At 46.7% G+C, this 15,676-nt stretch overlaps 1 protein-coding gene across 1 annotated transcript in view; it reads right to left on the reverse strand.

Annotated features, from left to right (window-relative positions):
- Positions 1-727: 727 nt before the first annotated feature.
- The window catches only part of LOC146830215 (T-box transcription factor T-like), an 83,689-nt gene continuing 68,740 nt past the window's right edge, over positions 728-15,676 (reverse strand). The window contains exons 6-8 of the mRNA XM_085604034.1: positions 11,743-11,919; positions 2,115-2,247; positions 728-1,346 (exon numbers count right to left, since the gene is read on the reverse strand). Coding sequence (XP_085460160.1) covers positions 1,058-1,346; positions 2,115-2,247; positions 11,743-11,919 — 599 coding nt within the window. The 3' untranslated portion in view covers positions 728-1,057. The remainder of the gene's footprint in view (positions 1,347-2,114; positions 2,248-11,742; positions 11,920-15,676) is intronic.

The raw sequence follows: 15,676 nt of genomic DNA on the forward strand, positions 1-15,676 counted from the left end.
CCTGTTAGAATAACCATACCCCTCCAATCAATTTGCCTTGACCGCCCTTGAAATCCTAGGGTGAGTTTATGTAATTCAACTCAATTCTTAATTTAATTACTGTCAAATATTAGGAACTTGAACACTCTTTAGTATAATACTCCTTCCCATAGGCCTCCTCCTCCACAGTCCTGATGAAGACCCGCTTGTGACACTCCACCAAGCGCCCATAGGGTTGAAACGTCGACGATCTATTGTGGCACAGATTGCAGGACATAGTTGTTACCAACTATTTAATTTGTTTAACTTACTTGTTACTGCATTTTGAATCTGGCCTTTCAAAAACAAACCACATCCTCCCACCCTCACCTCACTGCACTATGTATTTATATCACCACTGAGCACCACTATCTCACATTTTTTTGTATCACTGTGAATTTGGAAGTATAAAATTCTGCAATGTGTTTCTGTTTATCGAATATTATCAATTCTGATACATAAATCCATGAAAATCCTTTCTCTGTGTTCTTGTTCCTCTTTCCCCTTTTGTTCAAGAAATGTTTTTGCTTTCAGAAATGTATTATATGTTATGCTGAAGTAACTACGACTAACTACAATACGCATTGTTTCTACCCAAGGGAACCATTGTTCTTTATACGTTAAATACCCAGGTTCCTAGGGACACAGGGTCACCCCATTGTGTTAATATATAATCCCATGGTTCTTGGCAAGGGGGATTTTTTTGGTTTAACATTGATACATGACTTCCTCCTGTGACCAAAGATGCAGTTGTGTTCAGAAGTGTAGTTCTTTTTTCGTCTGCATTATGCTACTTTCATGATGAAAGTAATGTAGTGTAGTAAACATAGTATAGTAAATTATGTGTGCACAAAGACAATGTTAGAATGACACACAAGAGCAGTTAAAGCTGTGTTGATGGAAACAGTCCATGCTCTTCACTCTGCACTGCTCCGTGTCATTCCTGGCCGGCTACAGTTTTTCATTTGGCACACATGTTGGCTCCGAGGCAACGCTGGACAGGCGTGCAATGCTCGCATTATCATTAAACGGAAGTCTTTTAGATGAAAGGGGGCGAGACGAAAGGGGGCGAGACAGGAGTCCATGGAGATGCAAGCCGTGCATGGAGAGATGTTTCGTACTGGTTTTCCGAAAGGTCTGTTTGCAACCCAGTATCATACATAGGAGACACCTGGGAAGAACCATGCAGTGAATGCGAGAGAGGCGAGTAGTGCGACGGAGAGCTTCGTAAGAACTGCGTCCCCAATCCACTTGTCATCCCACCGGACTGAGATACGGGGATAGGGGTTAGAGTGCTGTTATTCACCGACCACAAGTTAGCATACTGGCTACAAGACAAGAGAGAAAAAGATTCATGAGGATCAGTTACAGAGCTGTTTTTTATATAATTTAGTAGCTTTTTGTTCACTCCATTTTCCATATTACAGGCAGCGGCTGCTTGGAAAACCGTCGCCCCACAGCTCTCCAAGCAGTTCAAGAAAAAAAAACGTATAATAATGCAGCGTTATTATCATTTTATTTTTCCTACTGCAGTGGCTCAGTTGGTTATGTGCGTGCGGAGCTGGGCTCCGTGACCGGCCCTCTAGGGATGGCCAAACCATCATGCGCACTTCTCATGTTCTCCACCCAGGCTGTATTACAGGCCGAATCACGGCACTCAGATCAATCACAATGCTGCATTGCAGCATTTTGATTGGCTGTGGGGAGCCTGGGAGCCCGGGTGCTTCCTGCTGCCATACTGGAAATGAAGAGGACGGAGGAGAGCAGCAACCAGCCAGCCAGGTAAGTGGGTTTAAAAAAAGAACATTTGTTGTCCCCCTCCCCGCTGTACCACTCCCGTCCGGTAGCAGCCTCTGCTGCAGGTCTTTCAGTCCCATAATTCCCAAAACTACTGCACCATGGTATTGTTCTACCCCAGAATTTTACAGCTATTGCTATTGCTTAAAATTGACACTGTGGATATGCACTTGTTTACGCAAAATTATGTATTTAGCGCACTTGCCATGTTATTGTACTTTAAGATTCTGTATACACTGAACCAGTGGAAACTGGCTGCAAAATAGTGTCAGCTGATCTACAAAATATCTGATACATACCCAGAGCTGCTGGGCACACCAGTGGCATGACCCATGGGAAGCATACTGTTGTGTGTTGGCATCTGCAGGCTGGACCAGTTGTCATGGGACGGAAGCATGGACAGACAGGCTGACGAGTTGTCTGTGTAACTTGCTGTAAAAAAAATCTAATGTTCACGTGTCAAAATGTTGGGTAATTAAATAAGGCATGTCAATTCAATTTTCTTCAATATTAAAGTTAGGGAAAGTGGCTAAAAACACAGGGCATTGACAGATGTGATAAAACAAATTTAGGAACTCAAATGACTGTTTATAAATAAATTTTACTTCACAAGTACTTTAATGCTTCCATCAATTTACACAAAAGCGTACATAACATACCTTTATTTTTAAACACATCCTGCAAGATAACAATCGTGTGAGCACTGTACTTAATTTTTGTTTTTGAGTGAGATAGCTCATTAAAAGACCTGCTGTTTTTCCAAAATTGGTGGACACTGGGAAACGCAGACCAATGTGTTGTGTCCTGGGTAAGAAAACAAACCAAAACCTTTGTTCAAATCAGAGACTGTTTGGGCATAGTACTAGAAACAAAGATGGATGAAACACTGACAGTGCTTCCGAGTCCTTGTTAAAAAGAATACATTTTGAAATCCAAAGTCCGGGATATTCTTTTGCAAGGTTTGTGCCTTGCTTGACCTTCAGATCCATGTGTTTCATTTGTATGCGTTTGAGTTAGACCAGAAGAAAATCAAAACAAAAAAACGTTACTTACAGACTACCTGAATGTGAATCAATTCTTTATTCATTAGGAAGGAATCATTTTTTGTTTTATATATTAATTGATATATGCACCTCTTATCAGGTTAACTACTCAAACCTTTGCATTCGCTCATCCATCCATCAACCCACTTTTTCATGCACTCATCCACCCAGCCATCCGACCAATCAGCATTAATGTTATTAGCTAGCTGCGATTCATATCCATTTTATTGAACTATATATTCGAATACATATCACCCTGAACATACATCAGATTTTAAATCCGAATCGTGTTCTAAACCGGAGTCAGTCTCAGACATAACTCGAACCCGAAGTGACATGAAATTATCCATGCTTTTGGATGGACAACCGATGACCGCATATTGCGGCGGGCCGAGGTGATTAATAATTTATTTTACTATGTGGAAAGATTGCCAAGTGAGCAGTAACACATTTTATTCAGAGCAGCTATGAGGTTCAATTAAGCTCTCATTGTGAAAGAAGAAAGAATCCGATTTTCAGCTAAGAACCTCACCCAAAGTGGATTTTGCACCATAAAGACACAACGGGTCAAAAATATGGAATACAGTGGAGCGGAGGAAAGCGGCTGCTACCGTTATAAATGGCCACCTGTGTAGATTTATTGATTTGCTTTCCTGCCTTAATAAGGAGACACTTCGTCTCATCTTATGACTTAAACTGAATATGCACCAGTGAACGGCATACTATGGGCCGAGTGAGGTGAGACATTCTCGAGTCACTTGATGTCCTTCATGATGTCATGGGTGAGGTCATCAATGGTGTCTTTTGGGATTCTAGTGTAATGCCATCTTCAAGGCAGCGTGTGAAGGGGAAATTAAGGCTGCGTTGCTACATAAACATGGCAACTATTTTTTGAATTGAGCTTAAAAATGGATGGACATGATTAGTATTAGCGTGTAGGTTTTTAAATTTTTTTATTTGATAATTCCTCATTTTAGTAGGCAAATAGAACCACTGTGTGCCATTGCACCACAATGGTGTTCGAACTTCAGTTGAAAGGTGGCACACATCATCATTTCAGGAAGGGAAGAAGTTTCATGGCCAGGAGCAGCCATTGTCCTTGGTACTTAAAAAGTGATTTCTAAATCTCCTGGGAATTTAGGGAAATTCTGTGTAGGGTTGTGCAAGTAAGTTCATCAACAAGTACAATGGTATTTACTCAAACTGCCAAAGGAAAATTACTTTTGCTCATAAGTTCTATACAAAACAATTATGTAACACCCTTGTATGACTAGATATTGATCAGCCAGTATTCCTTTTTTTGCACCATCTCTAGACTACGTACAGCATATTCCACCATGGGATATTACTGCAGTTTGCCTGGAATTGCTCAGTCCCACAGGTTTGAGAATCCAGTCATTCGTGACCGATATCAATAAGTTAGAACTGGCATTGCCACCTCTTTATCCGACCCCAGATCATGCAGAGTCCCTCAAGATTCAGCTCTCTAGCTGTTAACATTTACTGGCGCCAGTTGGTGGATGGGATTCTATAGCAAACACTCGTTACTAATGTATGCCAAACATTCATCTACGCACATACGACTAGAGACCAACCAAGAACAGTATATGGGTACCAAGATGTTGAATTTCTTAAAGCACATCTATTTTATCACCGAAGGATGGTCATCCTGTACAGTTCTGAGCCACAGGACATGGTTAGTCAACACACTACAGAACGTGCCTTACGTTTCTTCCTACAGCACCCACACAGGGTAAAGCTGGGAGTCTGCTTTGACTTGAGCATCCCTTTAGATTATTACTGAGATAGTGCATACAAGGGTCTCCAAATGACTAAGACGATTGAGCTAGTGTTTCTATGCGTAGATCACTACAATACAGTAAACTTCTACACCACTAAAGTATTTTCAGATACTCTAGAAAATTGAATATGCTACTTACCAGTATGCATCTGTTCTTGGCATGTAGGGCTGCTGACATTCATATCTGTGCATAGATCGCCGCCTAGTGTTGGGTCCGGATGTTTGCACGTTGTTGTCCTGGAAGAGTCTTCGAAGTGTCACGAGATAGGTGACTCCTCCCCTGGACCACAGTGCGCATGGGCATCCTCTCCATCCTTAGATTGTTTTTCGCCATTGTGGCAGTGATGGAGTAGATGTAGTAAGTGATGACCATGCTATACAGTAATTCTGAGAGCTGCAGCTGCTACAGGCGCCGGGGAGGAGGGTGGGCGATATGAATGTGAATGTCAGCAGCCCTACATGCCAAGAACAGATGCATACTTGTAAGTAGCATATTCAGTTCGAGGCATGTGGGCTGCTGAATTCATATCTGTGCATAGAATACATAGCAGTACCTCCTATTAGCGGCGGCTACCCGTGCCAGCTGCAGCAGTCTGAAAAAGAGTTTTGAGAACAGCCTGTCCTACAGCTGCCTGCTGTTTTGAGTGTACATCTACACAGTAGTGTTTGGTAAATGTATGTATAGTGGACCATGTGGCTGCTCTACATATTTCCTGCAAAGGAATGTTTCCCAGGAAAGCCATGGACGCCCCTAACTTTCGTGTTGAGTGGGCTCGTGGGGGAATCGTTAATGTGCGTTTAGCTTTTTGATAGCAAATTTGAATACATTTAACGATCCATCTGGCTATACCTGCTTTGGAAATGGCGTTGCCCTTGTGTTGTGGAGAAAAGGCAACGAAAAGTTGTTTTGTCTTCCTAAAGACCTTAGTTCTGTCTATATAGTACATGAGGGCTCTCTTTACATCTAGTGTATGGAGCATTCTCTCTGCGACATGCTGTGGATTTTGAAAGAAAACAGGCAGTTCAATAGTTTGATTCATGTGGAACTGCGATATTACCTTGGGCATGAATTTGGGGTTGGTACGTAGTACAACCCTGTTTGCGTGAACCTGTATGAATGGCTCTTGAATGGTTAGTGCCTGGAGTTCACTAACTCTTCTTAACGAAGTGATTGCCACTAGGAAAGCTACTTTCCAGGTGAGGAATTGAATCTCACATGAATGGAGAGGTTCGAAGGGTGGACCCATCAGTCTGGTGAGGACCAAATTGAGGTTCCACACCGGTGCTGGTGGGTGTCTTGGGGGAATTACTCGTTTGAGTCCCTCCAAGAAGGCTTTGATGGCCGGCACTCTGAATAAAGAGAGGTGCTGCCTGTTTTGGAGATAGGCTGCTATTGTGGTTAAATGGTTACGTATTGAGGTGTATGCCAGATTGCATCGGTATAGGTGTAAGAGGTAACAGATGATGTTTTGAATGGATGCGTCCAGCGGGTTAATGTCATTGTTGTTACAATAAATGACAAACCTTTTCCATTTAGCCGCATAGCAAGCTCTAGTAGTGGGTCTTCTGGCCTCCTTGATGATATCCATACAGTCAGGTGGCAGGTTTAGGTAGCCAAACTCTAAGACTTCAGGAGCCAGATTGCCAGGTTCAGCTGTTGCGGATCTGGGTGCTGAATTTCGCCATGGTTCTGCGTTAAAAGTGCGGGTTTGATCCGCAGCCTCTGATGCGGCACCACGGAAAGTTCTAGAAAGGTGGTGTACCATGGTTGGCGCGCCCATGTGGGAGCAACTAGGATGAGTGTCAGAGAGTGTTGTCGCAGTTTGCGTGCCACTAGCGGTATTAATGGTGCTGGGGGAAAAGCGTACGCAAATCTGCCGGACCAGTTCATCCTTATCGCATTGCCCTGTGAGTGAGGATGTGGGAACCTGGCGGCAAAGCTTTGGCATTTTGCGTTTTCGTTTGTGGCGAATAGGTCTATCTCTGGATGACCCCACTGTTGGAAGTACGGTTGGAGTACTGATGGGTGTGGTTCCCACTCGTGCATCTGGTGGCTGTGTCTGCTGAGCAGATCCGCCATCTGGTTGTCCTTGCCGGGGAGGTGTTCCGCCATGAGGAATATGTTCCTCTGAATGGCCCACTTCCACATGCTCTGAGCCAGATGAGACAACTGTGGAGAGTGTGTTCCTCCCTGCTTTTGTATGTAGTACATGGCAGTCATGTTGTCCGTTCGGATCAACACGACCTTGTTGCACAAGTGTACTTTGAATGCCTTCATGGCTAGGAAGATTGCCATCAGTTCCAGAACGTTGATGTGCATCTTCTTTTGTTGGGTTGACCATAGTCCCTGCACTGTGTAATTGAGTACATGAGCTCCCCATCCCTGGAGAGACGCGTCCGCTGTCAGTATTATCTGTGGAACAGGCTCTTGGAACGGTCGGCCCTTGCAAAGATTTTGTGGATTCCACCAATGCAGAGAGTTGTATGCCCGACCGCTCACCAACACTAGGTCTTTTAACTGTCCTTGAGCCTGATTCCATTGACGTGCCAAGCACTCCTGAAGCGGGCGCATATGTATTCTCGCGTCCGGGACTATGAAAATGCAGGAGGCCATCATGCCTATCAACTGCATGAACACTCGCGCAGGAAGGGAGTGTTGAGGTTTGAACTTTGAGATCAGCAGTTGCATGCTGTTGATCCTCACTAAATTTGGCTGAGCTGTGGCTGCCAGAGTGTTTATGGTTGCGCCCAGGTACTGTCGTACGTGTGCGGGTTGGAGATGTGATTTTGGGTAATTTAGTGAGAATCCCAGACTGTGAAGAAGTTGAATGGTGAGGGACATGTGGCTGGCACATTGCTGGGCTGACTTTGCCTGAACAAGCCAGTCGTCCAGGTAAGGGTAGGCGTGAATGTGTTGTCTCCGTAGATGTGCAGCCACCGTAGCTAGGCACTTGGTGAAAACCCTGGGTGCTGTTGTCACTCCGAAGGGAAGAACTTTGAATTGATAGTGATGTTCCTGAATAGTGAACCTGAGATATTTCCTGTGTGATGGGTGTATGGGTATGTGGAAATACGTATCTTTGAGGTCTAGTGTGGCTAGGAAGTCTCCCTGGCTGAGCAGCGGGAGAACCTGCTGTAGGGTGAGCATATGGAAATGCTCTGAGAGAATGTATTGGTTGAGGGGTCTCAGGTCTAGTATAGGTCTGAGCGACCCGTCCTTTTTTGGGATTAAGAAGTACAGAGAGTACACCCCTGTCCCCTGCTGGTCGGTGGGCACGACCTCTATTGCACCTTTTTGCAGCATACTTAGCACTTCCTGCTGCAATAATGCCAAGTGCTCTACGGACATAGGACGGTGCTTTGGCGGTATGTTGGGTGGAGTGGAGGTTAATTTGAGGCAGTAACCGTGCCGGATAATGTCCCTGACCCACCTGTCTGTGGTGATGGTTTTCCACGTGGACAGGAACCGCTGGAGTCTCCCCCCGACAGGTGTTATGTGGTCGGGGGGAAGGGAGAGGGCGTCACTGTTTGTTTTTGGGTGAGGACCTGGTGTTGCTGTAACCACGTCCTCTGCCCTTGGTGCTGGAGCCACGATATCCACCTCTGTTGGTTTTATCGTAGGTACTCTGTGTGCCCCCTTTAGTGTATTGCTGCTGTGACCCCTGGCCTCTAGCTGCTCCTCTATTCCCGGGGCGACGAAAGGAGCCACTACGAAACTGCTGCGTCTGCAGAGCCCCCATTGATTTCGCAGTGTCTTTTTTAATTTTCACGAGGGTAGTGTCAACCTCAGGGCCGAATAAGTAGTCAGGGTTGACTGGTTGATTTAAGATGTTGTTCTGAATCTCCGGCTTGAAGCCTGAGATTCTCAACCATGCGTGTCGTCTTAACATGACGCTTGTGTTGATTGCCCTTGCCGCTGTGTCGGCAGCATCCAGGGCGCACTTGATGGATGCATTGGTTAGGAGTTGTCCCTCTCTGATGAGGAGCTCCGCTGCCTCTTTGTATTCATCTGGCAAATGTTGGAGTAGTGTTTCTAGTGTGTCGTAGTGGGAACGATCATAACGGGCCAGGAGTGCCTGTGTGTTGGCAATGCGCCAGATGTTTGCTGCTTGCGCTGCAATCCTTTTGCCTGATGTCTCCAGCACTTTGGACTCCTTGTCTGGGGGAGGAGCATCCCCTGTTGTCTGCGAATGGGCTCGTTTGCGAGCGTTAGCCACTACCATAGAGTCCAAAGGTAACTGACCCCTAATGTACATAGGGTCTCCGGGTGCAGGCTTGTATTTTTTCTCAATCCTGGGGTTTAGCACCCGTGCCCTGGTTGTTTCCTTAAAAATGTCTTTGGCAGGTTTGAGAACTCCTTTCAACATGGGCAGAGTTTTGACAGTTCTTTCGGAAGAGGCGAAAGTGTCCACCAAGAAGTCTTCTTCGACAGTGTCAGAATGGAGTTCTACTCCATGATTGGCAGCAGCCCGTTCTATGAGGGCATTGAAGGCAGCAGTGTCCTCTGTGGGAGATGTCTTTGTGCTGTAAAGCTGCGTGTCATGGGTATCTGGCACGGTACTCTGGTCGGTAGGGTCATCCCATGCCTGATCTGGGTCTTGCAGATGCTCATCAGGATCGACATCCCCAGGGTAGGTGGTATCATCTCCCATATAGTCCTCCACTGCGTCTGTCTCTGAAGGCGTAGGAGAAAAGGACTGGGGATGCTGATGTGAGGGTTGTAAGCGTTCATGAAGAACTGGTTCCGACCCCGCTGGCAATTTGTGCTTGAGAGGTATTCTGTAGGAGTCCAATCCCCTCTCTGGCGTGATTTTCCGCTTGCGGAGCATCAGTTTACCAGTGTTGGCGTCGATGAATTGTGGCAGTAAAGGCTCAGAATCTGTGTGTCCAGTAGACGGGGACTGTGTCTGGCGGACAAGTGTTCGGATCTCGAACATCTTCGGCGCCGTGGACAGCGGCAAGCCAAAAGTGATGTTGGTTGGCGCCGAGGGTGCTTTCGGAGCTTTGTGCGTGTCGGGGCCCGACGTGGATTGGAGGGCTGCCCGTTCCCTGATGCGTTGCAACGATGCCGCGACTTGTTGCACGGAGAACGCAGAAGGCTCTTTGGAACTGGTCGGCAACTTGGAGGTAGGCGTTGACTGCTTTGGAGCCATGGGGTCGCTGGAGTCGACGACTTGGCGTGTGCCGCTGGTTTCGACGTCGACGCAGATGGTGCGGCCACTTTGACTTTGGTGGTCGGGGCCGACGGCTTTGGTGCCGGAGGCCGAGGCGCTTTGTGGGGACCGAGGGCCTTCTTCTTTGGCTCGGCACCGATATCCGCTGCAGTGAGTTCGGCGCCGAAATCCCTTTTACTGCGTTCGGGGCCGACAGCCTTTGCTGGCGTCGAAGGAGTGGAGGGCTTCGAGGCCTTCGAGCCGATTACAGCCAGTTTCACTTTTGGTTTCGGTGGAACTGGTGCGACGAATGGTTTCGGAATCGCTGAAGGGAATCCAGTCGTTTTCGTTAATAATGGCTCGTGCGGAATGTTCGAGACCGGGCCTGAAGGCGGGGCCGAAGAACTTTGAGATTGATCTCGGTTAAGGCCCGGAGGCGATCCCTCGACCTGAGCCTTATGATGACGCACTTTGTCGGCCTCCGTATCGACGGGTGGGCCTGGCTCCTCGCTAGAGCTATCTTCTTCGGCCCCTAAGGCCTCATCGTAGTCTCCTACCTCGTCGATGACTTCTTCCCTTTGAAAAAGCACCTCATCGTCGTCTTCCGATCGGGAATCGTGTTCGGAAGCGTGGCTGGAGTCTACTTCTTCCACGCTCTCGGCGTCCTCGTCTTCGGTGCTGAAGATGTTGGCCGGGGCAGGCACCGATTGCTGCGCTTCTAATCTCGCCGCCCGTCGATTCCGGAGAGTTTTCTTTGATCGGAATCGGGCACAGGCCATACATTTCGACTCATCGTGATCCGGTGAGAGACATTTGTTGCATACCGGGTGGACGTCGATGTGTGGGTATTTTGCGTGGCATAAAGGACACCGTTTGAATGGAGTCCTCGATTCCATCGTCGACGGAAGTTCGATGTTCGGACCAAACGGATCCGAAAAGCTGGAAGAAGGTTCGAAGGTAGTAAAGAAACTAGTCGATACCGAACGGGAACAGGACCGACGAAAACTAAAGGCCTTTTGGTCTTAAACTGAGGTTTCCCAACTTGAGCTAAGATAAGCACATCCGAACCCAATGGCGGAAAAAAACAGTCTGAGGATGGAGAGGATGCCCATGCGCACTGTGGTCCAGGGGAGGAGTCACCTATCTCGTGATACTTCGAAGACTCTTCCAGGACAACAACGTGCAAACATCCGGACCCAACACTAGGTGGCGATCTATGCACAGATATGAATTCAGCAGCCCACATGCCTCGAACACAGAATCTCGAGGACCGATTATTTCTAAGTCAGACTAATCACCATCTCTAAAATGTATAAAATAAAATCCAAACTCCTTCATGGGAAGTTGGTTGACCAGAATACCTCTGATAATTGATCACCCCATTCATTACCCCCATCATCAGCAGCGTTAGGTTTTGCTGCTCCGTCTGATCAGCCAGTCTAAATGCAGAAGGAAGAAATATGGAGGGAAGCCCATTGGAGGACATGGCGCTCACCTTTGAACTTTCTGGCCCGCCCCTTCCAGATGGCATCATCCAAACGCAGAACTCATTCTGTCCAAAGAGGACTATCAAGATCCACTGGAACAACCCCCACTCATCTTCATCTAATCTCGATCCTCATTACATCGCTCACTAAGTGAAGATTGACCAAGGGTGTTTGGTTGAGCACACACTGTTACCAGTTCTGTGAGATTAGTTATGAGGCACTTCCAGTATTACCTGCTGCTTGGAAGTGCTGTGGTGATCCCACAAGAAGTCTGCCCCATTGCTAACCAGTGATGTTACGTCAACTTTGCTCTAACAATACTATTTAAGGTCACTGGATACAAATTCCTATAACCCAGTCTCTACAGTAGATGCCTTATAAACCCGGAAAAGTAGGCAGTTTGATGTACAGAGATTCTGATATTTGGAAACATTGATACGTACTCGGAGAATTATTTCTGTGCAAGAACGGACTGGGGTATGGACTTGAGCGGTGATTCCTCAGCGATGGGTATCGTTCACAACCATGGGATGAGGAGAGAGATAAAGGTGCTCCAAACTGAGGGTGGGTATTTCCAGAATGACAAAGGGGTCCAGGGCCAGGGATAAGCCAGCCACCTACTGAAATAAAGAAACAGAGCACCATGTGAAATTTCTCTCTTTATATGTTTATGTACTATTGTTTACTGTAGTCCATAGCCATTTCTTGCAAACGAGGAGTGAAAGAGTTAATTTCTTTAAAATAAAAACAATGGCACCTCTGTCTCAAATGGCATCCAGTGTTTGGGACAACTAGTGAAAAAGTAAATGATGAAATGTACATCTATTTTGCTTATTTAAATACATGCCATGTGCCTTTACTTCAGATGACCAAAAAGCCAAAGAGTGTGAAGGCATCAATAAATTATGAGACAGATTTACAAGGACTGGCGCATCCCTGCATATCAGCAGGGATGCGCCAGGTAAGATGCGTCACGCAAGTTTACCCTTGCGCCACCACAGATGCGCCGCATTTACAATGCGGCGCATCGTGTTGCAAGGATAAACAGATGCGTGACGCATCTGACGGCGTAAGGGCGGCGCATTACTGGAGTCGTGTCGCAAGCGCGACGCAACTCCAGCAATACTCAGGAGCTGCCCATACCTAACATGCTGCGTCAGGCCTTTACGCCTGCTTCAGGTAGGCGCAGGGTTTTGACGCAGCAGCGTCGGAAAAGTGACTGAGTGAAATCTTGTAGATTTCACTACGTCACTTTTCTGAGGCTTTTTCCGACGGAACGCCCACCCTGCATACATTAAACCTGACGCAGGTTTAATGTAGCGCAGGGCTTTACAACGTGACGCATCTCTCTAGATGCGTCACGTTGTAAATAAGGCGCAACATGGCGCATGGTTTACCCCGCCGCTGCGTCACAGAAGTGATGCAACGCCGGCGTAAATGTGTCGCAAGGGACTTGTAAATCTGCCCCTATGTTTTTATCATCCCCTCCCACACCCCACGAACTCCACCTACATGCATTCATCTACTCTTGTGCAACCCTTTGAACATTCACCTTACATCAAGATAGATCATTTCATAGTTAAAATTAAAACAACAAGGATTTCCAACATGAAATCTCATATATATGTCTTCATTCAATCGTTAGCAGCCTTATACACAAACTGCTTTGTCCCTTACAAAAAATCAGAAACAAACTGTAAAGAATTAAGTTATGTTAAATTTTCTAATAAAGCACCAAACCTCAGCAGAAACCTCTTCCTTGGAGCATGGGATAAAATGCTAAATCAGGTGACAAAACAATCTTGTTGCTTTGCAGTCAGCAAAAAAGGAACCCAAAACAGGAGACAGACAAACATCCTGAAGACTTACATAGATATTGAGATCCACATTTGAACAGAACTAAAAAAACTGCTTCCTTGTGTGGATGGAACACGTTACGGTGTGTGTGACAAGACATCAATTTTTAGGTCTCGCATGAGCCAGCGCATACGCTGATTGGCGACACATTTAGTGAGTGGGCTTTTAAAAGTCCAACCACAGCTTTTTCGGTGGCATGGAGTGTGCGGTTATGCGCACAGGCACGAGCAGAGGCGCCATCTGACTTTCCTCTCGCTCTCCCAGCGCGTGCGCGCACCACTCACGTGTTTTTTTTAATTTTCTTTTTGCTTGCGCATGCGCACACTACTCCTGGTCGCGGCCGCACGTTTTCTTTTTGCTTGCGTGCGCGCACACAACTCCCGGTCGCGGCCGCACGACTTGCTTGTTGCACGGCCAATGCTTGATTCCTTTACGAGTGCTGCTTATGTCATGCAGCACTGCTGTATGCCGCCTTCCTAAACAGCAATGCTATACCCCCTTGTTTTCAAAACGGCCACTTGCAGACACACCCTTCATGTACAAGCAGGCGCCTACTTCTGTGCTTAGAGTGAAGGTATGGCTGGTGGACAACTCTAAAAAAAGACGTGAACAGGGGTGACGGAAAGTACGTTTTTTAAAAACTTTTATTTAGTAGTTTCTGTTTCAATTTAGGTCTAATCTTACCAGGTTAATCATGCAAAAGCTCATATTTTACAAGCACTCTCTCCCTTCCATCTCGCTCTTGCTCGCAAACACACTTTACACACAGCTCTGCTGCTTCTCTCCAGACCTCGGATCCATGGCTACCCGGAGCCTACTCCCACCATGATTCGCTGCAAGCCCCTCTCGGAGGAGTCAAGGCGCACACCGGGAGCCCCTACTTTCGGTGCCGTGCCCACCTCCAGAGGCAGTTCTGCACACTCTGCACCCCCAGCTCCAATATTATATCACGCTTCCAAGGGTCACCGCCATAGTGAGAGGAAGTCTGGGCTCCATGTTATGCACATTCAAACGTTCCATTCACCGGTGTGTGCCACTACATCTTCTGTATTAGTTGCTTGTGTGAGTGTGTGTGTGGGGGGAGGTAGCTTGCACTGGTGCTATATGTTCTGTACCCGCAGGTGAGAGTGTGCACTTGTGCTACATTTTCTGTATTGGCTGCTTGTGTGAGTGTGTGTGTGTGCAGGCTCGCAGTGGTGCTACATGCTCTGTACCTGCTGATGAGAGCGTGCACAAGTGCAAAATTTTCTGTAGCGGTACTGTGTTTAGGAGGCTTCTACTGGTGCTACATGTTTGTACCAGTTTTGTGTTGGGGTGAGCGTGCATGAGTGCTAGAAGTTCTGTTACCTTGTGTTTGTGCGTGTGCAGGTGTAAGCTTGTACTAGTGATGCATGTTTGGTACATGTTCTGCGACAGTGCATCCACCCGGAGCTTACTCCCACCATGATTCGCTGCAAGCCCCTGTCGGAGGAGTCATGGCGTGGAGCGGGAGCCCCTACTTTCGTTGCCGTGCCCACCTCCAGAGGCAGTTCTGCACACTCGGCACCCCCAGCTGCAAGCCCCTGTGAGAGGAGTGAACGCATGGTCCGGAGCCCCTGCTCCCAGTGCTGTGCCCACCTCCAGGGTCAGGTCTGCACACTCTGCACCCCCAGGTCCATGCATTTCACGCCCAGCCCTAGCACAGCAATCTTTACTCCCATACTAATCTTTTAGGTCATCTATTAAAAATGACTCTTTTCAAAAGAAAGCCGCCACAGTCTCTACTGTACTACCCCATATGTGACTACATTCAGGTGCCAGTTTCAGACAAGGGTGAGAGGGTCATGTTTTGGTTGACTTAATTAGCGTGCACCGCTTTATGGATGCTGCTATTTATCTCTCAGCATTTTGGCCACTTTGGGAGTCTGTGTGCCTTTAATAATAATTGCCACAACACCGTTAATCGTCTCTATGGGCCTTATTTTACATAGTTTAAATTTAGTGCAGGTTCCTTTCCTAAATCTGCCCGTAATTCTTTTCCCTCTGCCTGTATACCACTCAATGTGGGGTTACAGATATGGTCTTAACATTACATACTGTATTTCACTGGGCTGTAAGCCAACTCCATAACTCTAGCATAGTTCTCTAGCTTCTTGCTCCGCAGCTCTGGTTATTGCGCCACATCATTGTGCTTTAGGGAAATTGCTAGTGCCATATTGTGTGCCTATGCTCCCATCTACAGTATGTCATACATTATTAAAAAGCAACATGCAGCAACGTATTTATGTCTATAAAACCTTTAGTTGCATTAAAAGCGCATTAAGATTAAACTAATTTGCCCACAATTACAAGACGGTGAGCCAACGTTGTGACTCTAACATGGCTCCTTAGTTTCTTGATCAGCAGCTCTGGTCATTTCGCCACATCCTTCTGCTTTTGCGAGATTGCCTACTGTCATATTATGTGCCTATGCTCCCATCTGCAGTACGTCATACATTATCTAAAAGCAAAAGCCACATGCTACAACATATTTATGTGTGT

Source organism: Triturus cristatus, chromosome 5_1, assembly GCF_964204655.1.
Source record: "Triturus cristatus chromosome 5_1, aTriCri1.1, whole genome shotgun sequence".
Classification (NCBI taxonomy): Eukaryota; Metazoa; Chordata; class Amphibia; order Caudata; family Salamandridae; genus Triturus; species Triturus cristatus.